Raw genomic sequence first — 27947 nt, 5'->3', positions numbered from 1 at the left:
AACAACAGGCTGTATACTCGGAACTCTCGTGTTTGTTAAAACTCATAATGTAGTTAAAATCATTGTAAAAGCAATGAAATAACAGATATGTGTTGTTCTTTCAGGTCAATGCTACAGTGCCCTTACTGGGTCGTTCTGGGTTGCTGGGTGAGCTCAGGAATAACTTCTTCAGTGATGTGGCTTGTGGCAAGGGCCGGAAGGCCAGCAGCACTTTCTGCATCACCTCCTCGGGCCTGCTGTGTGAGTTCAATGAAAAGAGGCTGCTGGATAAGTGGGTAGAGCTTAGGGTGAGTGGGTCTAACTGACCTATTGATTATTTGCCCAAAATCAGTGTTGTACTGCTGGTGGTATATAAAGAAAAGTTAACATTCATGTTAATGAATTAGTTTCTTTTAAGCATCTATAGTGTGTTGTGTATCTTCTGTCTTATCACACTATGTTAAAGAGCCTGCTTTTAGTTGTTATTTACTAGCTTGTACTAACTATGCGTAGTGTTCTGCTTCTTCTCTTCTTATATTGTGCAGAAAAACGACAATGTTACAGTAAGTTGTTTATGTGGGCCACTTTCACCCCACATTTGTTTCTAGTTATGGCCACTCATTCATAATGGTTGTCATTTTCCCATTAAAGCAACAGATTAATCATCCTGTTGTGTTCTCATTTCACTGGTACTGCTCATTTGTGTTCATTTGTTGTCCAAATATTACTCACACCATCGGGATCTCCCCCTTAGTCTGGTACACTGGTACCACTGGTATTTTGAGCTGCTTACAATGGTCAAGCAAACTCTTTTTATAGTTAAACATAGAGTTTAATTCTGTGGCGTTCCCTGTTAATTTTACAGACAAAAGCACATGTGTGAGAGAGAACACAAGGGTCAAAAGCCCAGCTGTGATGGTGCAACATTACACGCCATGCTGTGATTAGAGTATCTGGATTACATAAGTATCTGTTTAATCAATAAATAACACACCTGCACGAATAGAGCTTCTTTTGTAGCTAGATTAGACTTGGTTAAATTACCTAAATATTAGCGTGTGACTCCCATTATAGGATCATAAGAACTTTGTGATTGCTACAGAAAGGCTGAAGGTGGTGGCCTACTTACATAGTTAAACTTTTCTAGGGAATTAGGTGTAACTCTAAGTATACTCCGTATACACAGGCCTTCATTTCATTAGTATCATCACAGATTCTTATTATTTGCTCTCTAATAACCGCATCCCATTTATTTGTTTCACATTGAAGCCTGGTTCTGTTTTCCATAATTACAGTTGTTTAACCGATCATACACAGCTTAAAAGATCAAAAGTGTTATAATAGTATGTTCACATTTTTTTTGCCTACAGATTGTTGTATTTCTTTGTCCAGTTCAGTCCAGCCAGAAACATTGGGCTTTATTTTCTTTTCTGTGGCATTTCCAGACTAGCTTAGCCACTGCACTGTCTGTCACTGAAGATCTGATATTCTGTGGCTGTGCTGATGGAACTCTGCGAGCTTTTAACCCGGTCAACCTGCATTTCCTCTGCACTCTGCCCCGCCCACACAGCCTGGGCACTGACATCGCCACCATCACTGACGCAAGGTGGGTCTCAATATTAAAATCCACTTTAGCTTTACTCCTTTAGAATCCTTGTTGTTACAAAATCTGAATTCACATCTGAAATTTAGCATATCATTTGGAAATAGTGGATCAAATGATATTTTTTGCTTAGTAGCCAAACAGTACACATTAATTAGAGCTTTGTCACCGCTGACTCTTGTTTCAAAAGGTCAGTTCAACAGCATACATTCTTTCATTGTCAACCATAAACTGGGTTACTGTGGGTTTTCTGGTATTTGATTCTTATCCACTGTCATACTTATGCAAATTTTTCCAAGCTATGTAGGAAGCATTTCCTCCCCTTCTGAAATTTATCCATTGTGTGAATGGGGCTGTTTGTACAGACTGACCTGTCATATGCGTTATGCAGCACTTCTTTTCTGTCCATTTAAACTTAAAACGATGGGGTTTGTCACATTCTTGTTGCAGTAAAAAAAATCTGCCTACAGTCTAAAAGCACAGGAATGCTCAGTTTAAGTTACAGTTTATTAGGACAATTAACTTCCACCTTCTGCTTGATCCCCCTCATTACAAATCAATCGCTGTTTCCCATCAGTCACCTCTTTGCATACAAATTGGATGCTCGGTACCCTGACACAGTGGCTGTCTCATATGACCCCACCAACCGCTGGCTGTCCTGTGTTTACAACGATCATAGTCTGTATGTCTGGGATGTTCGTGACCTCCACAAAGTGGGAAAAGTTTACTCTGCCCTGTATCATGCCTCGTGTGTGTGGAGTGTAGAGGTAAGTAGCGACTTTTCTGAATGGATTAATTATACAGACTCCAAAAAATAACCTCTGCCTGCACCAGCTTGTGATGTGATGTGGTGTTTTTATAATTCCTTTTTTTTTTTGCATTTATTTTTAACGTTATTGGGTGTTTATGTTTGACAGATGTATCCACAGAACAGTGAGAGAGATCGGGCTTGTCTCTCTCCAGGTTCGTTCCTTAGCTGCTCTTCTGACAATACCATTCGCCTTTGGAACACAGACGGATACAATGCTACAGTGAAGCGTAACGTCATCAGCAATGTCAGTCCCACAACAACACACTGTAGCTTACATTATCTTTCGATTGATTTTCATGAGATCATCCTGTAGCTATGGAATGAGGTGCAAATTCCCCTTCTTTTGTTCTGTTTTTCTTACTGTAGGACCTTCAGAAAATAATTTATATAGACAATAATGTCACTGCTTTGTTGGACCCAGACTGCACCATCTCCAACAATTCTGAGAAAGCTGATCCACAGACCTCTGAGAACAGGACTGGCATTAGGACCATGTGTGTCAGCCCTGACGGTCAGCATCTGGCATCAGGGGACCGCAATGGAATACTAAGGTTTGACCCTGAGGGAATTTTTCACCACTTCACCACTTGGCACTCTTGTGCTAATAGATTTAAGATAATTGGTCTACTGTGACTTTAATGGAAAGAGCAAAGTTTGTTTATGTTTCATTGGGTGCTCATTGGGCACTGATCACGCAGCATTGCAGGCACTGTTTATAGTTGTTTTTTTAGCTAAATTAGTTAGATGTGTTTTATGAAATGTTCTATAAGTACTGTTAACAAGTTTTAGCAAGGTTTTGTGGCATGTATTTGATAATGTATATGATAACTCATAAGCGTGCTTCATTGTTTACATTCTAGGATCCATGAGCTACAGAGCATGGAGGAGATTCTGAATGTGCAGGCCCACGACTCCGAGATCCTATGTCTGGAATATTCAAAGCCAGAGACAGGTGAATGAGGACTGCCATAAGTGGACCAACAATTCAGCTCATGCTCTGAAGGCTGCAGAACTGTGCGCTGTGTTAAACACTGGAAAAAATAATCCTGCTCAAGTGACCAGAAGATCTGAAGTTTCAGTCTGATAGAAGATGCTGACAGTACTTTGTACTTATGGTGCTAAATAGAAATGTATTAACTGCTGAAGCTGCTTGAACAGTTGATTTGAAAATGAGTAATTGAACTTCTAGGACTGGTATTATATGCATAGTCATTGCAGACTGTAGCCTTGTTTTTAACTACACCTATGCTGCAGACAAAAATATTAACTTATGTGCATAAATAGCATGGCTTGTCAAGTTTTGTCTCGTTTTGCAAGAAATGGCAACCCTGCCAGCACGTTGTCATTCATATGACCATGTATGTACACCACATCCCCAAGTGGCCTGAGTGATTGGATTACAAGACATGTGTGACCCCTTTTACACCTTTATTTAGAGCTGTATCTTTGAACGGGCCATACGAGACAGCATATCTTCACACACGTGCTAACACGTTATCTTTTTCACACCCACCCTTACTCACTTGACTCACTATTTCCCTTACTCCCTTACACCCTTACTCACTTGACTCACTATCTCTAACACACAAACATGTCACGTTATTTTATTTTCTATCATATTGTTTCATTGAAACTAGTCACTACACAGTAGATCTAAGCATTTTATCTGATCACAGATAAGTGATCTCAGATCTCCCTTAGCACAAATGTATTGGATACAAGGCCCATTGTATAAAATGAAGTCCTTACTATTTCAGTACAGTAAAAACACCAAAGGCTATTTTGCATTTCAAATCTATTATCAGTTTATCAGCATTTTTTTTTATCTTAGTTTTAATCACATTTCTGGTTTAGCTGTGAACATCAGTATGTTTAACATGTATTAAAATGCACACAAAATATACTGTTTAGATTTCATGTGAATAAACACCAATAAAATAAGCTTTTGTATTAGAAATAAATGGATATATTAATATTAAAGAAATAGAAGGCAACCTTCTGTGATACTATTACTCTAGTATTTACTTTAGTATTACTTTACTTTTCACTCAAAGAGGCTACTAGAAATTTACTCCAGTTCAGATAACCTTTCTAATCTAGAGTTCTAGTGGATAGCACTTGAAAACTTGTTTTCGGTGAATACTTTGAAGAATATCACTTACAGCTATAAAGGTCTTAGGATATGATCTTTATGCCCAATTTGGAAATGTGCTCTAAGATTAATGTTCAGACTTCAATGCAAATTGGTGCTGTAAGTGTGTTCTGTTATCAGAATATCACTGTTGGAAATACTTCTTTTTTTTTATCTCACATTGCAAATTTATATCTGGCTCCCAGTGTAGTACTTGGGGGGAAAAGTATCATAACTTGCCTCCTAACACTTTTTTTTAACAGCTCACACTGCATTTTTACCCTGAAGCTTGTTAAGTGCTAATTCGCACTTTAATGTGTTGTTGAATCAGCATGTGGATTCAGTTGCAAAAAATGTGGGTAGCACATGAGTTTATGAGCATTCCACTTAGCATGGTGTCCCGGGTATAAAGCTGATCAATTTCAACATCCACTAATGATCCCTTTGATCTCTCTCTCTTGTTTCTCTCTCTCATCTCTCTCTCTCTCATTTCTCTCTCTCTCTCTCTCTCTCTCTCTCTCATTACTGCAGGCCTGAGGCTATTGGCCACAGCAAGCAGAGACAGGCTGATCCATGTTCTTGATGCTCAGTGTGAGTATGGTCTGGTGCAGACACTTGATGAACATTCCTCCTCCATCACTGCAGTGCGGTTTGCTGGTAAGACCTGACACGCAGCTACCTTTCTCCATATAGGGAGTCACTGATTCTCTTATTATTTCGTAAAAAACAACTGGACATATGTTACTTGACTGTAACTGTATCTATGCAAATCCTCTGCCTTAGCAAATGAAGGCAAAATCAGAATGATCAGCTGTGGTGCTGACAAAAGTATCTACTTCCGCACAGCACATAAGGTAAGGTGGATGGTGCAAGGAGTGGTTTATTCAATGAGCTACATGTTTTGAATAAAAACTGATTTGTTTCAGCAGATACTTGTTTGTGTCAGCAGTTTAATATACTGATACCTTAGCACCTTAGCTAGCTTTGTAATCATCCTACAGCCCAGGTCTTATAATAATCATATACACCGCTGTGTTCTGAAGGAGAGGTCCGTTTTCATAATAAAAAAAAAACAAAAACTTTTTTTAGTCACCCTTTCAAAAACTGAAATTCCTGTTGTGATAAAACTGTAATTAGTCAACAGATGAATAAACAAAGGATATTTTCCCTAACACGAGACACATTTTGCTGTTTTTAATTAAAGTTCGCAGTCTCGCATCCCCTCTGCAATTATATTGCAGTGTCAGTGCAGATAATTGATAACAGGTTGGTCTCTTGAGTTAATTGCAAAAAATAGAGAAATATTTACATGTTCAGGAAGGCATTTGGTTTTTCAATTTGATGTCAGTGTTCCATTTAAATGTTGGTACTGTGTGCCATCTCTAATCACATTTCCTAATAGCTCTCAATCCCAGTCTAATTTTCTAATTTTAAATACTAAAAGTATTTTATAAGCTTTTGTTGAATTGAGCTTTACTAAATCTGTGTGCTGTTAAAGTGAGCTAAATGTGTTTTCTGTTAGGTAGGGCATCTTAAATCTTGAGATTTTTTTCAGATCTAGGTTGTTATTATTAACTAGGTTGTGTTGAAATCTATTAAAAATATCATTTAAATGCTAAAAAAAATTATCCTTATATGCAAAATTTACCACCTGGTAAGAAAAGATAATACACCAGCTTATTTTTTATTCAGATCTCATATTGTTTATTTTCATATCATTCCTTCATTTACATCACAACATTGAATATAATCTTCCAGACAGATGAAGGAATCATGTTTACACGCACCCACCATATTGTGAGGAAGACTACTCTGTACGATATGGATATTGACCCCCTGCGCAAGTACGCTGCTGTTGGCTGCCAGGACCGTAGCATCAGGTAAGAGAGGAATTTGTGCCTCATTGTACCCTTGATTAGTAATAAAATAATTTTTAGGCGCTATTGCAGAAAAATGGGATTTGAAGCATTTGCACTACATTAACACTAAAGCAGCAGGCATGTTTCATTTGACTACACAAGCACGGAATGGCATTCTGACTAATGTCTGAAAGGGAACGCAATTTATCAGACAGGTTCTAAGCTGTACTTCCGTCTGTTTGTGTATTATCGTGTGATCAGTCTGCCCAACATCTGACCAAGTCGGGTTTAGTTGCAGACCAGTAATACCATACTGATTAACATCTATGACAAAATACAGCTCATGAGACTTGGTTTAGTGCTTGTGTATCATGTTATTTTGTTCTTGGGGTGATATTTATTGTTTTATTTACTTATGGATTGACTGACTCTTTCTTTTTTTTAACCTTTCGATTAGCATTAACTATTGTGTAAATTTAAGGTGTGCTTAGATCTTTGGTGAAATTCATGTGGTCACATACATTTAATTCTTCACACAGCATAGTGTACTTCTTTGTGTATAGTGTAGTCAGTTTTGCTTTGTACCTACTCATTTTGAAAGGGAGAAAATAGAAACTTATTATATGTAATCAAGTCAAATAGGAAATTACAAGAACATGCTGCTTCTCTAGTCCATTTAAATAAGTTCCTAGTTCTGGCTGAAAGCTATTTTGGGAAGCGGAGAATGCTAGGCAGGAACAAGGGAAGCACATGACTGTGAACTGTCGTTCTGTTCATTCTCTAAACAAACTCTGCAAAGAATGCTGCAAGAAAATTAAATATTTTCTAAATTCTGTAATGCCTCCTTTAGCGCTGCAGTGAATGCTGTTGAGTTAGGAGACAAGCTCAGAAATTAATAGACTGCAAAGTGCAAGGAACTGTATACTGACTTGTTTTTACTATGCACAAGCATTGCATTGTTCTTCAGAAAGTGTGTGTGTGTGTGTGTGTGTGTGTGTGTGTGTGTGTGTGTGTAAGTAAATGGCCCTCTAGCGGTCACTGGAAAAAGTAACAAAATGAACTGTTCTGGTTACAGAAGCTTGCATAATGACCAAAAGCTTGAAGTGTTTTTAATCCTCTGTCTAATACAGGATCTTTAACATCAGCAATGGCAAACAGAAAAAAATATATAAGGGCTCTCAGGGGGAGGATGGCACCCTCATTAAGGTAAGAACGCCCTGAAAGAAAATAGTTGGCGGGTGTTCAGGTTTTAAGTAGTTAGACTACACATTTTATTTACTACAAAAGCATCAGAGCTAAATCAAACTGTATGTCCACATTTGATATAGAAATACATTTTTCCCCTGTTCTTTACAAATGTGTTTTAGGTCCAAATGGATCCATCTGGGATGTACGTGGCTACTAGCTGCTCGGACAAAAGCATCCACATTTTTGACTTCTACACTGGGGAGTGTGTAGCTACCATGTTCGGGCACTCAGGTATGAACCCTTCAGTAGAAGTCATGTGTGTTCTCACATATTCTCCATGTCATAGTATTGCAAATTATTACCTAGTGTTGGTTTATGTCTTTTTGAGGGATTGCTGACCGTTTTCCCTTATTTACAGAGATTGTCACTGGGATGAAGTTTACCAATGATTGCAAGCATCTGATATCAGTGTCAGGGGACAGGTAGGACCTCAGAATTCCAATGTTTGTTGCAGTCAATCATTTAAATCATGATAATAATATCAATATACTGTTCAGAAAAGTCCGCTAATATATCATTGTACTATTTTATTAGATAATATTAGTAGAAATTAAAATTATACAAATAAAATTATACAATTATAAATATTCTTTGTGTTTAGCTGCATCTTTGTGTGGAGACTAAACCCAGAGCTGACCATCAGTATGAGACAAAGACTTTCTGATCTTAAACAGAAGAGCAAACCTGTACAGAAAAGCCCCCCTGTCAAACAACATTCAGTCAGGTATCACACGCAAACATGGGTTACCACATGCAACGAATGAGAATATGGGTTATTCAAGGGTGTTTTTGTCTATACTGGGTAAACTATAAATAAATTGTGCAAGTCAATGCACTGAAGTTAATTAAAATGTATTTGAGGTCTCAGCAGGCAACTTACTGCTCCAGATTAACTAAACTCCAAAAAAGAAACAAAACATACTGTTTTCCAGAGCATAAGCACTATATTGTATTTAAAATATCTTTTAAATTCAATTACATATTAAAATATTACCTGAGCTATCTGTTCCTGATGCTTTCATTAAAATGTACATGTGATGCATCTTCTGAGCTCATGCACATCTCAGCTCTAATATTAGCTTTATCAGAATAAGACCAAATATTATGTGTGCCACACCTAATAGTCAATATTTAAAGTTCAAAAGGATAGAAATGAGACTTCTTTGGTCCTCAAATCCAGATAATGTTGGACAAAAAATAAAATAAAACAACCAACATAATATTTAATCAAAATAATTTAGAAACCCAAAATCTTTATGTTCCTGCATTAATCTACATCACTGTTTGTGCTCAGCACTAGGAAAAATGTGCACAGTGCTCCGGCTGTGGGCACTATGTTCTCAGACAGTGATAAAGAGCCTGAGGAAGAAGAGGGTATTGAAGAGGAGGATGAATACAATTTTCCTCACCGATCTTCTGGCAGCAGCACCGGAGAAGAGACTGGTAACTTATTTGACTTTCTTAGCAGCTTTAGGAATTCTTTGCCCTTGACTGCAAGTCTTTCTGTACTTAGAAAATACACTGTCTTTTATGTCTATAAGGATCATCAGAGGAGAAGCATGACTCGATACGAGAGATGAGAAATGTAAGAAAAATGATTACATTAAAAAATAATAATATAATATACTCACTGAGCACATTATTGGGAACACTATTGGGTAGGACCTCTATTTGTTCTCCAAACAGCCTCATTTCTTCATGACATGAATTCTACAAGATATTGGAAACATTATTTTGCAATTCTGGTCTATGTTGACATGATTGTAGCGTTCAAGTAATGACTGATATTAACACAGCTAGAGTGTGCCAAACAAACATTCGCCACACTATTACACCACCTCCACCTCCATGAATTCATGCAATTGGTGTAAAATTCTGACTTATTACCTGTGTGCATCAGCAGAAATTGAGATTCATCAGACCAGGCTACGTTCCAGTCAAATGTCAAGTTTTGTTGAGCCTATGCCCACTGCATGTTCTTGGGTGACAGAAGTGGAACCCAGTCTTTTGCTGCTGTAGGCCATCTGCCTTAAGGTTTACATGTTGTGCTTTCTGTGGTTGTTTTCTGCTCACCACAGTTGTACGGGGTGGTTGTCCGTGTTGCTGTAGCCTTTCTGTCAGCTTGAACCGATGTGGGCATTCTCTGTCGATCTCACTAAACTAGAACGCTTTTCTGTGTTTTTTCTTTATTGCACCATTCTGTGTAAACTCTAGAGACTTTAGTGTGTGAAAATCCCAGAAGATCAACAGCCCATCTGGCACCAACATGCATGGCACAAACAAATAAAAGATCATATTTTCCCCCCATTCTGATGGTTCAGGTGAATGCTACACAGAGCTTCTAGACTGCGTCTGCATGATTTTTTGGATTCCATTGCTGCCACATGATAATGCATAAATAATTAGGTATACGTGTGTTCCTAATAAAGTGCCATGTGAGTATATTTACATTACACGATATATTTTATGCGTTATATTTGACTGTCAATATTCCCAAAATTCTTTCCTACAGATTTCTGATAGCAGTCCAGCAGGTGAGAGCTCGGGTCCAAGGCAAAGGCGACGCTGGTCCAGGCGTCTAGACAGTGCGGATTTGATGGTGAAGTCCATGCTGGACCTGAGGCAGCTGGAGACTTTTGCTAAGTCCCCAGTTGTCAACCGAGAGACTGCGCTGCATCCAGATCTGGATCTTGGCAGTACCATCAGTCTACAGACTATTGCTGCATGGGTAATTAGACATGTGCACAATCTGAACATTTGTCAGGTTAATTCCAGTTTTGTATTAAACACTTCAATTACTTAAAGGTACTCAGGGGTGCAACGGTGAAGAATTTATTTGCTGGAATTCAACACGAGCAGTCCCTCACACTCCCTGTATTTTTGATGCAGGTGGAGGATCCAGAAGTGCAGGTCTCGCCTGTCCCAAGAGGACACACACGTCCTCAGTACATCCCACTTTCACCTCAGACACCGGACACAGATGCTGTGGTGCTTTACCCTGACGGCTGTGAGGACAAAGTAAGCCTGGCAGGCAGGTCAGTCCACATGTCCTTCTTAATCACACACAGCACTTACAGTACATGGTGAGGCAGAATGGACAATTAAGTATTTTTGGCCATTGTGGTGAAAATAGTTAAGCCTTCTGCTATTACATTTTAAAATGTTCTGGTATTTTCTTTATGCTTGATTTAAAAAAAAATCTTTAATGATATAAAGTATTTATATTTCTTTTGTTTACTTTAGTTTCTAACATAATATAATGATTGTTGTAGCAGTCTTGCCCACATTATGAAAGATGTTCTTCTTTGGTCTTTAGTGAGTACCAGGTCAAGAAGTTAGCCCATGATATGAGATTGCCTAAAGGAAACTCCTGTCCTGAGAAGCAGAGCCCTGACAGCGCATGCTCAATGGATTATTCCAACAGCCATCTGTCTAGCCCAGATCAGCCTGGAGAAGGTGAGACTCACTTGAAAACTAAACAAACACGCACACACCTTGTAGATGCTAACAATATTTTACCTTGATTTTGTGTGTGTGTTAGACTCTGAACCCACTGAGCCACTGAGCGTGGATGGAAACTCATCTGAGCTGGACATGGAAGACCTAGAAGAGGAAGAGGAGGAGCGCCTGAGGAAGACTGAGATCTGTAGCTCTGTGCATGAGACACCAGACCAGGAAGTCTTCCTCAAAGAAAACTTTGCAAACTTGTCAGACTTCATCACCTCAGGTCTGCGTGTGTGCATGAGTGGTAATGTCTTTTTTAATTGATACAGTAATAAACTTATTTGTTTGATAAACTTAATTGTTTATCATGCTCTGTCTCCTTTTTTGTGATAATGCAGGAAGCACTAATTCTCCTCTTCAGCCAGCACTCACTCACAGCATTTCATCAAAGTTTCTCACTGGTTCCACTGGCTGGTAAGACATTCATGCACAAGCAAACTTTACTCAGCAGCATAAAATAATGGGTTAAACCAAGTGTGTTTGTTTTTTTATTTTGTCATTCCTTAGCAGGCAGGCATTTGTTTGCAGTTCAAGCAAAACTACTGAGAGTAAGGTTGCTAGTGAATTGATGCATCTCCCAGTTTCTGAGGTGCGCCCTCTTATGGAGGACAGAAAACAGATCAACCTGCAAGAACTCCAGAGCCATGAGAGGCCTTCTGTTCTGCACTTAAACCCTGAGAAGAAACACATCCATGTAGAACTTTCTACTGATTTTCTGGGTTCCTCAGCTGGTATGAGGAAAGCCCAGTCCATCCACAGCATCTCTTCAGAGGGTAAGATGTCCATCCTCTGATTAACAGAGTTATTATTTAAAAAATATATATGGCATTATGAGACTATGTCAGTTCAAATCGAGATTCATTTAATGAAAATGGCGGACAGATTGTTGTGGACAGATTGTTACTGGAGTGATTAATTATTTGTTTCTGTACTGACCTTTGGCTTTTTTCTGACTCTGTTTTATGTTTGTAATTCAACCTTCCTCACTGTTTATTTTCCCAGCTGATTTGCCTCAGACATCAAAACATCTTTCAAAAGAGGTTCCCCCTCAGCCTCAGACTTGCGAGCGTGCTCCACCATCCACACTGTGCCACCCACTTCCCAGTGAGCCTCTCTCAAGCACGACAGCTACCCAACCAAGGGACTGTCCTACACCAACTAAGTCCAAACCACGCTCATACATGAGTCCTACCACCAGTTCCAAAGCCAAGATGTCACGCTCCGTGTCCATGAGCGACAGCCTGAATGTGAATGAGCTCAATGAAGTAACTGCAGGCTCAGACACCCACCGAGGCTCAGGATCAGAATCTTACAACCTTCGCAGTTCTTCTCGCAGCAAACCCTCATCGCCAGTAGTCCCATTGCCCCCTTCATGTATTGGGTCTCCCTCCCGTGGTGCTGTTGTACCCACCATAAGTGGTGCTGCCAACCCTAACTCTTCTAAAGGCATCCAAGCCAAATTACCCAGCTGTGCCCGTCCACAGCTACACCTGGACATCACCAAACCTCTCCCAGATAAGCCATCCATGGCCTCCTTTTCTCCTACCAGCAAGAATTCCAAGCTTGGCCACCTTGGTAACACTACTCCAGTAAGTGTAGCACCCCTTCCAGGACCAGAGCAGTGTCATTCCAGCAACATGCAGCCAGTCACATGCTCAGTCCCTACTGACACCAGCCCACTGGAGCAACAGGAGCTAAAAACTGATCAGTCTGAAGAGCCAAAGAAGATCCAAGAAAAAGGTACAGAGCTGGAGGAGACCCAGACCAAGCAGGCAATACAGAATCAGGGCAGCACAGTTTGTCTGCAGGCAGCCAGTCGAGCTCAGGATTCAGGTTTGCTGGGATTTCACTCCTCTCTTGTTCTCTCATCTGTACCTCTGCGCCTGGGTCTGCCCAAGCACTTCTTTACCAGCAGGCTCTGGTATTTCTCTCCTTCCATCTCTTCCATCACTTCTGCCATGTTCTCCTCTTCACTCTATCCTTCCATTAACCATTACCAACTGAAGGGTGAGGCACGATTCCTCTCTTCATACTCTTCCATTCACCTTGTATCCTGCTCCTAATGATTCTTTCCTTTGCTCCATGACAATAATCTTCTCTTTACTCAATTCATATTACATATAGTTCAAATAATATCCTGTTCTTTATGTAAGTTATGTAACCGTTATGTCTGTGACTGTCATGCTTTTTGTAACGTCACTTTGCTGGATCCAAGACTGGAACCGTTCTGAGCCTGTACTTGCCGCAAAAAAATGGTTCAGTCCCAGCACTTGTTCTTGAAACAGAAATTAGTTTTTTTAATTATGTCCAAGGCTTGAGGGTGGTGTCATACAACCACCACCATTAAATATTTGTTGAAACTTTGTTCAATAAAATGTTAATACTATAGTCTATCTCGGTATTCAAAATCGATGTTAAAAGCAAAAAAAATATGAATATTTAAAATTTTGGATGTATAATATATTAAACCAAGAGTTATACCATACAAAACTCCCAAAGCTGATTATGAAATGAAGAATTGTTCTAAAAATGATTCACTCGTTTCCCTGACACAATGCTGACTGCATCACTAGCACCGTCATCTTGCCAGTAGACAAGCAGTGTGACAGAATGTTCTTTTTTTTCCCCCAGATGCATCTCTCAGTATGGAGTCATGCAAGCTTGCAGCAAGTGAACTTGAAAGTAGTTTTAAAAAGGCATTCCACTTCTACAGGATGGTAAATTATCATTGCACTAATCTTAGTCCTTGTGTTTATTGCCTGTAATCTGTTGCAATGAGAAGACGCATGTAGCTGCACATTCTGAGTGTGCATTTACTCTGTGTTTACAGCTGACTTCCACAGACCAGAGGCAGGAGCATCAGGAGATGGCTCAAGTGTTGACTGAGGCATTTGATGCAGTACAGGCTGGGTTGAACTCCTTGCCACGTTCTGTAGAAAGCCGCTCTGACTCCAGCAGCAGCTCTGCGTGTGTGCTGGGCAGTGGGGCAGGTGTTGTGAGTGAGGAACGAACACTGGCATTGCTGGAGCAGTATTCACGGCTTCTCCTCAGAGCTGTGGAGAAGAAAATAGACAACAAATTCTGACATGCTTCTTTTTCTAATAATTACAACATTCAGGCTGAGGCCGGATCCCAAGCCATGACTCAGAAGATTCTTTTAAGTGAAATTTTTTAATAAGATGATTTTTTTAAAGAAAACCACTAATGATTGAAGTGTGGACTTCACTTCCTTTTGCTTAAACACTACCAGCACAGATGGACAGGCTCAGTGTGACAGGCATGGCCAAATTGCACTATAGACTAATCTCATCGGCCTACCTCCCTTTTTATTGTGTTATTACAGCAATCGTATAGTCTACACTTCACCTCATTGCCAAAATAAGGTGTCCTTTTTACCTGTTATTGGTATACTGTATCTGGATATTTGTGTATCAGAGCAATGACTGATTAAATCACTGAGTAAATGGACTGATCATTGAATGGCTTGTATGTGTATAAATGAGAAATGGACTCTCAGCTCCAAGATAGAGATGAACTTATTTTGCTGACCCTCAAGAAAATGTGAACTTTTTCTCTTTCTATAGCATTCAAAGATAATCCAAATGTTTGCTCACTTAAATCTTTTACCATGGAGTGCTTTTTTATTAAGTATGTGTTGTTGCAGATGTGTGACTGTATTTATTCCAACACTGTTGGTTAACAACAGGGGTTACAGGTCTTCACGTAGTGTGTTGTACTGTGAACGTGTGTTCACACAGGATACCCTTAACATCAGTATAGGATCCACTATAGCACTACAGCATCCGAATCTCATGCATGAACCTTGACAATTTTATACATTTTACAATACTGACACTAATGATGTCTAAAGAGATTGTGGGTGCCTTATTTTCTAACCAGCCAATATCTGGTATTTATAATTCAAAAAGTTTGATAACAAACAAGAAAAACAGACAGAATTGCAAAGGGAATGTTGCATATAAACTTAATTATCAGCTCAGCAAATGCAACACTGAGGAATTTACATTTTGTTTGGATTAAATCTAATGATCTTTTCATAAATGTGTGATTTGACTAGTTCTAATTCAGGCTTCTGCTCCTTTTCTTAAAGCTAACACTGATGTACAGTAAAGCAGTTTGTTTTCTAAAGTAATACTTGTGATACAACAGGAATTCTGTATTGTGCTGATTGTCTGTCTGCTGTATATTGTTCAGAATTTTCTCCTACTGTTACAGAATATGGTGCTTGTGTTCAAACAGTTAACAAGATTGTCTAAACCAGTTTTGTACAATAGACAAGTTACAGGATGGCCAAAACCAATCAATTATGTGATCCTCCATCCCAAACCAGCCACATAACTATGCCTGAATATCAGGATTTTATATTAGAAATGCTGTTATTACCATGAATATTTAAGCATGCATGATACAAATTAGAATACACAGTTCTTATATTTTATGAAGTTTGTTAATCATGTGACCTTATTAATCATTTAGCTGAACTGAGTGCATTTAAAGATGGTAGAAGAGTCATTTTACTGGTAGCATGACAAAACTGTATTGCATGACGAGAAGTGAACTTGATCCTTGAACGCTGGATCCTGAACTAGAGTGCATGGTTATATATCCGACTTTCTTGAAAAACAATCATCCAATGCTTTGATATTCAGTTGCTACATATAGCTGCTTGTGTTGTCCTGTAAGGCAGGAAATCACAGAAACTAGCATTAAAATGAATAATAAGGTTTTCAGACTATTTGACATTTGTTTGTTTGCTCTGCACTACTCCAAAATTACTTGTTTTTATATATCTTAAGTGTCATCTGAAAGACAAAGTCAGGTGCTAGTTAATAAAACTGTATTTATTACACAAAAACTCTGGTTATTTGTCATGCATCAGTCAGATATTTCTTCTGTGTGTTTAACAATAATGAATTCCAAGTGTTGTCGTGTGTGTGTGTGTGTGAAGGTTTGCACATTCTCCTTATACTTGCGTGGATCTCCTCTGAGTTCTCCAGTTTTCTCACAGCTCCCAAAAACTTTAATTGAATTGGTGACCAATTCAATTAAATTACCCCTAGGTGTTTGTGGGGTGCCTTGTGATACACTATTGTCATATTTAGAGTGTATTCTTGTGCCACACTTCACACTTTGGAAGTTCAAAGAAGTCTTCATAGTGACCCCACAACTCCAGTCAGAGATTCCAGCAGTTGAAAGTAATTGTATTTGATATCATAATCCATATCATACCAGAAATTCACTGGAGAGACACAAAACACACGTTATGTAACATAAATGAACATCATATATTTCCAGTAACCATAAATGCTTTTAAAGTGTACACTTAGACATTCATCATATACAAATGTGATTACTGAAGAAGGTTGTCAGTCCTCATAATTGTGGAAGGGATGTATTCCGCTGTGTATCAGCATTTATAAGATTAATGTAGGAGAATACATTACGCAGTACCTGCTATGCATCCATGAGACTGGCGGACGTGATGGAACCAGAGTGAGGGGAGGTAAAGCATCTCTCCTGCTCTCACTGTACAGCACAGTGGCTTTGCATGTCTGTAGGAGGGAAAGCGCTCCAGGTCTGGATTTAGAGGATCCAGGGGAATCCAAGGCACCTAAAGTGAAACCATAAGTTCCACAGACAGATTTTTTATTTTGGTTGAGCCCTGGTCTGGTCATGTGTAAACCAGCACCAGTTTGCCATCCAGTTTCTAGTTTGACAAGCTAATGTATAGTTTTTCCTTAACCCACTAAAATGCATTTTGCTCCAATTTTAAAAAGGAGCAAAATGTTTTAATAAGTTAAAAATGATTGCCATACTTTTTCTGTATCCTTTTCGTCCACTATTTCAAAGCTGCCATCTTGCCTCTGTTTGTATGTAGCAGGCTGGTATAGTTCTACACAAAGGCATGATGTGAACACAAAAACATCATTGTTTTCTTTTAGGATAAATAAAAAAAAAACATTTCAATGACAAACAGACTCAAAACTAACAAAGCACTACCAAAGGACATGATTGAAAAACCACATTCAGAGATTCAAACAGATCTCTGAGCCAGCAGGGAGGAAGGTGCAACTCCAACTACATGCTCATTGACAGTGAAGGAATATCTGTACAGTTATAACAGTAGGTGAGACGCATAAATCTAAATTATATTAACAAGAGAAATAATGTTCGTAAGAATTTTGCCTTGCCGTATGGAATAAAGGGTCGATCGGTGGGAGGGAGCAGAATAAAAGTCTTCTCTCCAGAGATTACACAGTAAAGGTTCTCATAGTGGTCTTTGTGCACTGCAAGAAAAATGGTTATATTCACTCAATGCTGCAGAATTTTAGACTCAGGCTTTATAATGGAAATTGTAAACATAAGACCTACTAGATGTTACAGCATGCTCTTCTCCCAACCAAAAATTCACAGCATCAGGCATCTTTCCTAAAAACAAAAGTATAGAACATGATTAATACATATTAAATGCATAACTTTTAACCTTAAAGTGCAGCCTGTCAAATACTAAACATGTTTAATAATATTTAATAAAGTAAATGAAGCTGTAATGATTCCACTTGCAAAAAGTAAGAAATAAAATCCAGGAAGGCTAAACACAATCCCCACTCACAATTTGGTGATTTTGCTGAGTGCCTGTCAATCAAACAGTGACTAAGTCAGACACAGGAGCATTCATCCAGCAAGATAGTCAATCATATCTTATTACTTTAGACTGTGTGTATGATCTGCTATGGCTCACAAGTATGTTATATGACACACCCAGCGCCTCGCTCATCCAGGGGATGTGAGCCTGTACGTCTGCTGTAAGCTCTGGAAGTTCTTCAGTCAGATTTGAGCACTGTTTCTGCACATAGAACACACCACTGCTCTTTTCTCTGCCCTCTATAATGTTCAGCAGTGCTGAGAAAGTCATCTGGCGCTCTTCAGGCATCACAAACCGATCTCCGTTAACAGAATCTGCATAGCCGTTTGGTGTAACAGCAACGCTGATGAGCTTAGAGCCAACAACCTGCCTGAACATACACATGCATACAACAGTCTTTCAGAAATGACCTGCTGCAGCCACCTGACTGTAATGATTATTAGAGTTACACCGGTGTCATCTGGTTACCTCACCTCAGATAGTTGGAGTTCCATTTAGACAAAGCAGGCCAGTCATTGAAGGCATTGCGGATAATACAGGGCTTATTGGGGTTCAACCAGTCCCTACAGAACTGCAGAGGGGAGGGCGGCCCATCCAGATATGGCACCGACTCATTCAGATACAGCTCTAAGGGGCATAACACACCTGTTTTTATCTTAACCATTAAATGCAGAAATCACTCTCACTAATAAATCCATATTCTTACTTGCATTTAAATAATATTGCTATTTGGAGCCCAGATCATTGAGATGAAAGCTTAAAGGAAACATTCCCCAATAATTACTCTAGTTTTAATTCAACTTTAAACCTTACTCACTCACCTCGAGCTTCTTTTGGGAATTCTTTCAAACAATTTCTCACTTCTTCCATAGCTTTTTCTCATACCATGATGACCAGAGCAGAAATCAGACCTAATCATCACTTTAAACCCTTCATTAAAAACAAGAACTTCTACACAGAACCATGATCAGGTTAATAAAATAAGAATACAGTATAATAATCAAATGATATGTGTTCATTAACGCCTGGCTACTGTTTCATGCACAATACATGTGTAATGGTGGCTTCCACTTGTCACTGTCCAAAACAGGAGCTTCTTCCTCTTCGGTTTGTAAGTGCAACTTAGTCTGTAGGTGTTAATATCACCACCTAGTGGACACTATTGTGTTTTGCATTAGGGATGTGTGATTATTTTTTTCTATCTAATACCAAGTATTATTAAAATTCATTCATTCATTCATTTTCTACCGCTTATCCGAACTACCTCGGGTCACGGGGAGCCTGTGCCTATCTCAGGCGTCATCGGGCATCAAGGCAGGATACACCCTGGACGGAGTGCCAACCCATCGCAGGGCACACACACTCTCATTCACTCACACAATCACACACTACGGACAATTTTCCAGAGATGCCAATCAACCTACCATGCATGTCTTTGGACCGGGGGAGGAAACCGGAGTACCCGGAGGAAACCCCCGAGGCACGGGGAGAACATGCAAACTCCACACACACAAGGTGGAGGCGGGAATCGAACCCCGACCCTGTAGGTGTGACGCGAACGTGCTAACCACTAAGCCACCGTGCCCCCCTATTATTAAAATTAATATTTATAATTAAAAAGGGGGGAAATTGAAATTTCTACAATGACAATTTATTAATTAAATTTGAAAATTGTTAAAAAAAACTTTTTAAAGTTTAAAATTGTTTTCTAAAAAAAGGACATAAAATAGTAGATGCTGTTAAATGTTCTTTAAATCAAGCCTATATTTAGGATAACATATAACAAAATTATAAATAATTATTACACTAATATACTAATGAAATAATTAACCAACAAATAACTAATGTTGCTTGGCTGCTTTAAACTAATGTGGCTTCTTCACAAACCACTTAACTGGATGTTTTTTTTTACTTGTGGAGCAAAATTAAAACAAAATATTTAGACATATTGTTTTGTTTAAATGTCACTCACTTGATATTTAATGATATTTTATGTAATTTTTAGGGACTTAATAATAAATACTGCTGTATTAAAGCAATACTGCCCTCACAGTGACTAAAGTGAATCACAGCCTTATTCAGTGTCACCACATTGTTGCTCGTGAGATATTATTTTAATCTATTTTGAAATGATCGAAAGTATCACCACCTCGGTATTAATCACATATCACCTTTTACAATGGTGACAAAACCAGCTACGGAAACTGCAAACACATCATCGGACCCATTTGGTGATTATTTATTCACTACACACTAATGAGAGCAACAACATTGCAACATGCGCAATACAGGGGAAATTTAACTTCATTTATGTTTATGTACTGTCTGTCTCTCTCTATTTATTCTCTCTCTCTTTATCTTCTCTCTCTCTCTCTCTCTCTCTATTTATTTTCTCTCTCTCTCACTATTTATCTTCTCTCTCTCTCTCTCTCTCTCTCTCTCTCTCTCTCTTTATCTTCTCTCTCTCTCTCTGTCTCTCTATTTATTTTCTCTCTCTCTCTCACTATTTATCTTCTCTCTCTCTCTCTCTCTCTCTGTCTCTCACTATTTATCTTCTCTCTCTCTCTCTCTCTCTCTCTCTCTCTCTCTCTCTCTCTCTCTCTCTCTCTCTCTCTCACTATTTATCTTCTCTCTCTCTCTCTCTCTCTCTCTCTCTCTCTCTCTCTCTCTCTCTCTCTCTCTATCTCTCACTATTTATCTTCTCTCTCTCTCTCACACACTATTTATCTTCTCTCTCTCTCTCTCTCTCTCTCTCTCTCTCACTCACTATTTATCTTCTCTCTCTCTCTCTTTATCCTCTCTCTCTCTCTCTCTCTCTCTCTCTCTCTGTCTCTCTATTTTCTCTCTCTCTCTCTCTCTCTCTCTCTCTCTCTCTCTCTCTCTCTCTATCTCTCACTATTTATCTTCTCTCTCTCTCACACACACACTATTTATCTTCTCTCTCTCTCTCTCTCTCTCTCTCTCTCTCTCTCTCACTCACTATTTATCTTCTCTCTCTCTCTCTCTCTTTATCCTCTCTCTCTCTCTCTCTCTCTCTCTCTCTCTCTCTCTGTCTCTCTATTTTCTCTCTCTCTCTCTCTCTCTCTCTCTCTCTCTCTCTCTCTCTCTCTCTCTCTCTCTCTCTCTCACTATTTATCTTCTCTCTCTCTCTCTTTCACTATTTATCTTCTCTCTCTCACACACACACACACACACACACACAAACGCAGCCTATCATAGAGAGTACACAGATTATGTCCAATCAGATCCGAGCATTCAACATCGTTGGTTCTCCTCATGCATTATGAATCAGTCTGACGGACACATTATTATAGGACAATAATAAAAAGTTTTTAGCCAATCGTCATACGGAAGGTGGGGCTTTCCGGAATATGGGTGGGGAAAAGAAATAACTTCGATTTTAGCTAATCACTTCCGCTCTTGCGCAAAAGACAAAGTAATTCTGCGCAATTGATTGTTCAATCAGAACGGATTAGATAGTTTTGTGTTAGATAGTTTTGAATTTCACAACGTGACAATTTGGTTCATTAACAATCTTTAATGGCTCTTGAGAGAAATGGATGAAGAGGCGTCGCTTGAGAGTTACTTTGACCAGTCAATTGCTGTATGTGAGATCTTAGAATCACAGGTGTAATGTGATAATAAGGAGATTATTTTCACATTCTTCATGCCATGCATGCTCTTAACTGTATGCCCAATTCCACCAGGGTTCCTCTGAGTACATATTTGGAGGTGATTTGGGTTTGCATGGCCCACCACAGCTTCAGGATCCCTCTTTCCTCTCCTCATCCATCCCCAACCAACAGAAAGATCTCTCTGAAGATCTGGACCTGAGCTTTCTGCCTGATGAGCTCAGTGCTCACGATGAGGAGGGAGAGAATGGAAGAGTGTGTTCTACAGAGGACAGTGGTGTTTATTTGGACTGTACTACTGGATTATCCACTGAAGCAGACACCGATATCAATAAGAGTCAGCCTGCAGCCTCACCCTTCTGCAGCCTTCCTATGACCCCCATGACACCCATGACCCCTGTGGCCCCTGTGGCAGAAAGTTCAGGGATCATTCCACAATTACAGTAAGTTCGTTTACTTTTATAAAACAATCAAGATTTCAAGAATCTGTCTAATGTTTGTTAAATTAGTTGTTCACTGCATTCAATTACTGTCATAATAATATATATTGCATGCACAGAGGTGTTGATTTATTAACCCTTATGAATCTTTTAGCTGGGAAAGTGAATGTAGTGAGTTTTAAAACTTATTCAATGTACATAAAAGATCGTAGCTGAATGACAAACAAAGGTTAAAGTGCACCATTTCACTACACTCACTTGTAAAAGTACAGAAGACTTACCATTGAGAGCACCACACCGGTGCAAGAATGGTTCAATTCAGTATTTATTATTTTGAGAATGTTTCTCATAACACTTCTTCAATATTATAAAGGTTATTTAGATCCTCATAGTCTTTACATACAGACAAATGCTCTGTATTTGGCATGTAAAGAAGCACAGGGATGATCACAGGAGTCCAGAGGTTTACGTGTGGTCAGTTAGGGTAAACAGAATAATAAAGGGTGTGCTTGGCACTAGTACATTCAAATGTATTTTCAGTACTTTCATCTGCCTTTCTGCATTTGTGTACCCTGTATTTTTCCATTCCATTTCTGCCATGCCCTTCTAGCTTTGTAAGGTTTGAAAATATGACGACAGTAGGTGTGCAATCTGATCTAATTTGACTATTTGCTTATTGGACTATTGCACTTATGTCTGAAAGGGAGTTCACTTTTGAGTGAACCAACTAAATTTTCATGTACATGTATTAACCTGTGTTTGGGTGTGTACAGAAATATAGTGTCCACAGTAAACCTGGCTTGTCCACTAGACCTAAAAGCCATTGCCCTTCAAGCCCGAAATGCTGAGTACAATCCAAAGGTAGGTCAAATTTGAATGATGATTTTTTTCATAGTACATTCAGCTCTTACTCCCTGCTGAAATGAGATAAAAGAGGGGAGAATAAATGTTTTTAATATGCATGGATATTTACAATAGCAAAAATAAATTACTATGAATACATTGAAAATACTGTCTTGAGTATTGCAAGCTCTTTCAATCATGCTCTTTCCTAGCGTTTTGCTGCTGTAATTATGCGGATCCGTGAACCCAGGACCACCGCCCTCATCTTCAGCTCAGGAAAAATGGTCTGCACAGGTGCAAAGAGGTTTGCTTTAATCGCAAACATCAGGTATATCAACTACAAATGTATGCACAGGACGTACCTCCATTTCTGGAAGGCAATACACCATTTGACAAAAAGTTTTTGGAAACTACACTTTGGATATTACACAAATATGGTTGTTTTTAGATTAAGACCTGGACAGGATGCATGACCTTATATTTGCAAAGAGGATTTACATAATATCAAACATGGCAAATACATGTAGGTTGCTTAATTGGAGCCAGTAAAGACCTCTGTATAAACAAATTTTGAATGAGATATTATCACTGGAATCTACAATTTAATCAGCAAGGGGGAGGCTTTCCTGAGAATATGAAAGCCTTTAATGAACCTCTGATAATCTGTCCAGCCCAGTAGGGCATGCTGAGAAATAGTATATGACCGTAATTTAAATGGGAAAAAGGATCCCCCTCTTAGTTACGGCACTGTATTATACTTTCTTATTACATCTTAGTGCTTATTATTATTATTGTTAGTATTATTATTGCTTTGCCCAACCTTTGTATTCTCCATAACATATGTTGAACATCTTTGTTCATTATGTGCTCAATATTAATAAAGAAATAACAGGGAGAAATTGGGTATATACAAATGCAGTTTGTGAAATGGTGGTGCAATCTGGTTGGTTTTTTAAAGGCATCCTGGCATTGAATGTACTTGTCATTTCTTGTCATTGTTAATATCATGTTCTCTTGATTTCCTGGGTGTTTTGCTAACATCTCATTTTAAGAAAGTTTGTCTTATTTCCTGCCAGTGAGGAGCAGTCTCGCCTTGCTGCAAGGAAGTATGCCCGGGTGGTGCAGAAGCTCGGCTTCCCAGCCAAATTTCTTGACTTCAAAATCCAGAACATGGTTGGCAGCTGTGATGTGTGCTTCCCCATCCGGTTGGAGGGCCTGGTTCTGACCCACCAACAGTTCAGCAGGTTCACCCAAATAAGTGGTCCTGTTTTAAAGTAATATGAAATCCCCCTTCTGTATAGTAACTTTGTTATGTTATACCTCAAGCTATGAACCCGAGTTGTTTCCTGGTTTGATCTACCGTATGGTGAAGCCACGGATTGTCCTCCTGATTTTTGTGTCTGGAAAAGTTGTTCTTACAGGTATGATGTGGTTGTCTGTTGATAATTTTAGATTTAATCATCATATACATTTGGAACCTCTGGTTCAAATGTCAGGTTTCAAAAAACACAATATTTTCAATAAGCATCTCATTTTTTTACACAAAAATCCTGGAAATATTTCCAAAAACTGTCCATGTCCTTTGTTATCTTTTGATTTTTGTATTACAATGTTTTTTTTCCCATTTTCTCCATTTGTAAATCTAGGTGCTAAAGATCGCTCGGAAATATATGAAGCTTTTGAGAATATCTACCCAATTCTGAAAGGATTCAGGAAACAGTGAAAAGAAATTTCAAAACAAGAAACAAGCACCTCTCCTTGTTATTGAGTTCTGATGTCAGTATCTGAGGTGATCGTCTCTGTTTATTAAAAGTTGTTCTTTATGCTTTCACTTGAGCCAAGTTTTTGTTAACAGACATTTGGTATTTTGTTTGCAAACATTATGCATGTTGTTTGTATGTGTTTCTGATACTGTGTTTACCATTTAGGTGGTGAGATGTAAATGTTTTGTTAACACATTTTTCTACATAGTAAACTGAACTATAAAAATCTGATTTTCTGACAACTGGTTCTGATTTTCATACTATAAAAATGACACAATCCACTGTGTTGTTTCAGAGCCTCTGTACATATCATGTTTGCATTTCTCAAGTTTTCTACAGCTTGTTCTCTAGTCTAATCAACGCCAGTTCTCCTGACAATGTTCTCCCGATTTAGCAGAATGAAAACTGTTCTATTTGTCACATTGTATCCTGTGTTTTTATCACTTAACAAATTCAAGATAAAGTGATTTGCATCAGATTTAGTAATCATGATCATTCCAAGTTGTCTAATTTTGTTCTTCAGAGGCACCTGAGAGCCAAATGAAAGTTCTATACTATAAGGCCAAACGTTTGTGGACAACAGACCCATATGTGAGTCTTTCCCAAACTTTGTTTCTTTGTTTGTTCTAGCATTACACGTGAAATTCCCTTCACTAGAACTAAGAGGTCCAAACCAGCATGACAATGCCCCTGTGCACAAAGTCAGCTCTACAGTATGAAGAAATGGTGGAAGAACTCAAGTGGCCTGCACAGAGAACTGCACCACAGTTCTCTGAACCCAAGATCAGAGCCTGACCTCACTAATGCCTTTGTGACTGGATGAGTAAAACCCTCAGTCATACTACAATACTACAGTAGAAGGCTTCCCAGATGAGTGACACTTATTATAACAGCAATAACAGCTGGACTGAATCCAGAATAAGATATTTAAAAAGCACATATGGCCAGGATGGTAAGATGTGCACAAAACTTTGGCCACATTGTGTATTAATATAAAACTTGACTTGATTGTCTTAAGTCACAATGAACACTTAACAATTGTCTCTCAACATTTAAGGTGCAAAATGAAAGAAATGCTTTAAAAAAGTGTAATAAAATAGTGCAAAGTTTTAAATGTAAATATGGAGAAACCTGAGAATTTAGTGCAAGTTTAGTGCTAGGACGTTCACTAGCTGTTCACCTTCTAGTGAATAAAGTGTTTTAAAATATGTGCAGTGTTTTGTAAACATAAATAAAACTGAGGTAGACTGAGATACATCTGTAACATCTTTTCCTCTTTTATTTACAATTTCCTTGCTCGCTGTGGCTCATTTTCTGCTTATCAGTCGCTGGTTACTGAAGAGGAATCCAGCAGACCAGCACGAGACAACGATATGGTGCAACCAAATTGATACTGTTACATGATTGTCTGTTAGTGTGTCACTCCCTATGTTGCTAGGTTACCAGAGAGTGAGTGCCTTTGTTAATGCAACCAAACTTGCTTCGCAACCTCTGTTTTCTTCCAACGAAGAATAAAAAATATTGAACGTTTTATCGAACACATTTTTTTATTGATATCGATCACGTGTCTATACATATCGTTATCGTTTTATGGTCCAGCCCTAAGAGAGGCCAATGATTTTATTTTCTTTCTATATGCTGAATACTATAAATACTATATCTTGAATACTTGGGTTTAACATTAAAAGACGAATAAGAGATTAGAATGTTAGCTATCATTTACATTTACATTTACAGCATTTGTCAGACCCCCTTATCCAGTGCTTAAATCTCTAACATTGGATACAATAATGCTGGTTCAGTAGGTTACATACTTAAGATACCATGAGTTTAAAACATTGTTCAAAGTTACAATAATTTTAGAAAGAAGTGCTAGTTGAAGTGTTTTCTGAATAAGTAGATCTTCAACCGTCACTTGAAAATAGCCAGTGATTCAGCTGTCCACACCTCTAGGGGAAGTTCATTCCACCACCTTGGTGCCAGAACACAGAAGAGTCTTGTAGTATTCTTGCCTCTTACCCTGAGATGGTGGGACCATATTTACTGATATTTACATCTAGATGTGTTAAACAACTTAGAACATGGCACCTTTGAAGGGAGACCAAACAAATTTTCAGGTAAGCAAACATATAGTCTTAAAGTAAAATGTTTCTGACATCAATGACCTGTTGTCTGGTTATTATGAATGTTTCTTTTTAAGCCATATAAAATGGTTCTATTGGCTATTCCCAATGCTTGTGTAATGGTTCTGATCGATTTAGGGCTGTAGCTATTGAATATTTTATTAATCGAGTATTCTGCCAAAAATTTTATCGATTAATTGAGTAATTTAATCAAATGTATTTTTGCTTAATTAAAGAGCAATACTGTATTAAATATAGAAGAGAAAATAAGACGGGTCTCTTAAAATGAAAAAATAACTTTTCTTTTTTAAATGCATAGTATGCAATGCATACAACAATATTTTCTATCAAAAATAAACATTTAGATATTACCTATTGTTTCTCTGTCTGTACTTGTACTGTGAACAATGACAAAGGTGACTGAGAAGAATTAAGTACATTTAAGTGTCATACAATTTAAGTGGGTTTTAAATGAACCCTTTTCTGAGATGCAAAAACAAAAAAAAAAAAAATTACTTTCAAATTACTTTTCTAAAGTATCAAAACTAAGGCACACATTTAAATAAATAAATAAATAAATAAATAAATAAATAAAATAATAATACAAAAATACTGACTTTCAATCATGCAACTCAACTTTCAGAACTAAAAGATTCAAAATCTACAGCTCAGGCATAACATAAGCCTTTACTGTCTTCTTGAAATGCTTTGTGGTATTTAAGAGGCAAAAAAGGAACATGGAACTGGAACTGGAACTAGAACTAGAACAGGAGCTTGGATCTAAAGTCCATGGTTTCACACCGAGTGCTTTAAGCATATTAATCAAAATATAAAAGCCTCTCTCAACATGTGTGTGCTTTAAAAGTCTTTAAGTCTTGGACATTTTCTGTCGTTTTCCCCTGTTTGTTTATTCTCTTTGCTCATTGTCATTGTTATCGCGCCCTTCCATTTTGCAGCCCCCACGCGCCCTCAAATAAAAAAAAATGGCTAACTCCTCGCGTCTCCTTCCACTTTGACTTAAGCGCGATGTCACACACACACACGCACACACACACACACACACACACACAATAATTGCACAATAACTGCACAATAACGTGACGTGAGCTTTAATACGAATTAAAAGAGGCTTCAAGGCAGAGGAATTTGTCTCGATAAATTTTTGTAATCGAGTTACTCGAGGAATCGTTTCAGCCCTAGATCGATTGACTCTTATTTCCAATATGCAGCTCTTTGCTGTCTTCAAAGGGTGAAGCTCAGGGCTCAGAGCAAAAGGACACATTAGGCATTAAATTGTCTAAACAGTCAATCTAACAAGGCACATCTGGGGGAAAAACAACACCT

The 27947-nt window shown here is 38.4% G+C and overlaps 3 protein-coding genes across 7 annotated transcripts in view; 2 read left to right on the top strand and 1 right to left on the bottom strand.

The window, feature by feature from the left end:
• The window catches only part of mapkbp1 (mitogen-activated protein kinase binding protein 1), a 28776-nt gene extending 14556 nt beyond the window's left edge, over positions 1–14220 (top strand). For 2 of the 3 annotated variants that reach the window (XM_060879632.1, XM_060879635.1), the window contains exons 7-30: positions 105–287; positions 1425–1585; positions 2160–2349; positions 2500–2637; positions 2760–2944; positions 3254–3345; positions 5056–5181; positions 5308–5378; positions 6283–6404; positions 7514–7589; positions 7751–7862; positions 7990–8053; positions 8233–8355; positions 8926–9074; positions 9173–9216; positions 10144–10359; positions 10521–10666; positions 10948–11087; positions 11173–11358; positions 11474–11549; positions 11643–11908; positions 12138–12968; positions 13767–13852; positions 13966–14220. In XM_060879632.1, the coding sequence (XP_060735615.1) occupies positions 105–287; positions 1425–1585; positions 2160–2349; positions 2500–2637; positions 2760–2944; positions 3254–3345; positions 5056–5181; positions 5308–5378; positions 6283–6404; positions 7514–7589; positions 7751–7862; positions 7990–8053; positions 8233–8355; positions 8926–9074; positions 9173–9216; positions 10144–10359; positions 10521–10666; positions 10948–11087; positions 11173–11358; positions 11474–11549; positions 11643–11908; positions 12138–12968; positions 13767–13852; positions 13966–14220 (4038 nt within the window). The remainder of the gene's footprint in view (positions 1–104; positions 288–1424; positions 1586–2159; positions 2350–2499; positions 2638–2759; positions 2945–3253; positions 3346–5055; positions 5182–5307; positions 5379–6282; positions 6405–7513; positions 7590–7750; positions 7863–7989; positions 8054–8232; positions 8356–8925; positions 9075–9172; positions 9217–10143; positions 10360–10520; positions 10667–10947; positions 11088–11172; positions 11359–11473; positions 11550–11642; positions 11909–12137; positions 12969–13766; positions 13853–13965) is intronic. The other variant, XM_060879634.1, reaches the window with a different exon arrangement.
• A 110-nt stretch (positions 14221–14330) lies between these two features.
• jmjd7 (jumonji domain containing 7) lies at positions 14331–18910 on the bottom strand. Of its 2 annotated transcripts, XM_060879636.1 has the most exons (8): positions 18624–18910; positions 18276–18429; positions 17919–18172; positions 17529–17585; positions 17348–17443; positions 16973–17049; positions 16608–16767; positions 14331–16395 (listed from the first exon to the last, which is right to left on the bottom strand). In XM_060879636.1, the coding sequence occupies exons 1-8, from the start codon at positions 18670–18672 to the stop codon at positions 16307–16309; spliced, it is 936 nt and encodes a 311-aa protein (XP_060735619.1). In that variant the 5' UTR covers positions 18673–18910; the 3' UTR covers positions 14331–16306. The 2 variants fall into 2 exon arrangements, with proteins under 2 accessions (XP_060735619.1, XP_060735620.1); XM_060879637.1 differs by lacking the exon at positions 18624–18910 and having other exon boundaries at positions 17919–18168; positions 18276–18425.
• A 2339-nt stretch (positions 18911–21249) lies between these two features.
• On the top strand, positions 21250–24836 carry tbpl2 (TATA box binding protein like 2). Of its 2 annotated transcripts, none has more exons than XM_060879218.1 (7): positions 21250–21406; positions 21510–21877; positions 22648–22735; positions 22930–23021; positions 23794–23961; positions 24044–24138; positions 24364–24836. In XM_060879218.1, the coding sequence occupies exons 1-7, from the start codon at positions 21359–21361 to the stop codon at positions 24438–24440; spliced, it is 936 nt and encodes a 311-aa protein (XP_060735201.1). In that variant the 5' UTR covers positions 21250–21358; the 3' UTR covers positions 24441–24836. The 2 variants fall into 2 exon arrangements, with proteins under 2 accessions (XP_060735201.1, XP_060735200.1); XM_060879217.1 differs by having other exon boundaries at positions 22930–23045.
• The last annotated feature ends 3111 nt before the right edge of the window (positions 24837–27947 follow it).

The sequence above is a fragment of the Tachysurus vachellii genome, chromosome 10, assembly GCF_030014155.1.
Source record: "Tachysurus vachellii isolate PV-2020 chromosome 10, HZAU_Pvac_v1, whole genome shotgun sequence".
Classification (NCBI taxonomy): Eukaryota; Metazoa; Chordata; class Actinopteri; order Siluriformes; family Bagridae; genus Tachysurus; species Tachysurus vachellii.
Note: the sequence above shows the minus strand (reverse complement) of the source record. Positions and strands in the feature narration are given on the sequence as shown.

Bases quoted from the DNA above. Each gene is read 5' to 3' on its own strand.
- jmjd7 (XM_060879636.1), bottom strand. From the start codon at position 18,672: ATGGAAGAAGTGAGAAATTGTTTGAAAGAATTCCCAAAAGAAGCTCGA. The intron at 18,430-18,623 runs GTGAGTGAGTAA...TATGCCCCTTAG, and splicing joins ATTCCCAAAAGAAGCTCGAG to AGCTGTATCTGAATGAGTCG. The intron at 17,050-17,347 runs GCAAGGCAAAAT...GCCTTTGTGTAG, and splicing joins TCGACCCTTTATTCCATACG to AACTATACCAGCCTGCTACA.
- tbpl2 (XM_060879217.1), top strand. From the start codon at position 21,359: ATGGATGAAGAGGCGTCGCTTGAGAGTTACTTTGACCAGTCAATTGCT. The intron at 23,962-24,043 runs GTTCACCCAAAT...TTATACCTCAAG, and splicing joins ACCCACCAACAGTTCAGCAG to CTATGAACCCGAGTTGTTTC. The intron at 24,139-24,363 runs GTATGATGTGGT...TTGTAAATCTAG, and splicing joins TGGAAAAGTTGTTCTTACAG to GTGCTAAAGATCGCTCGGAA.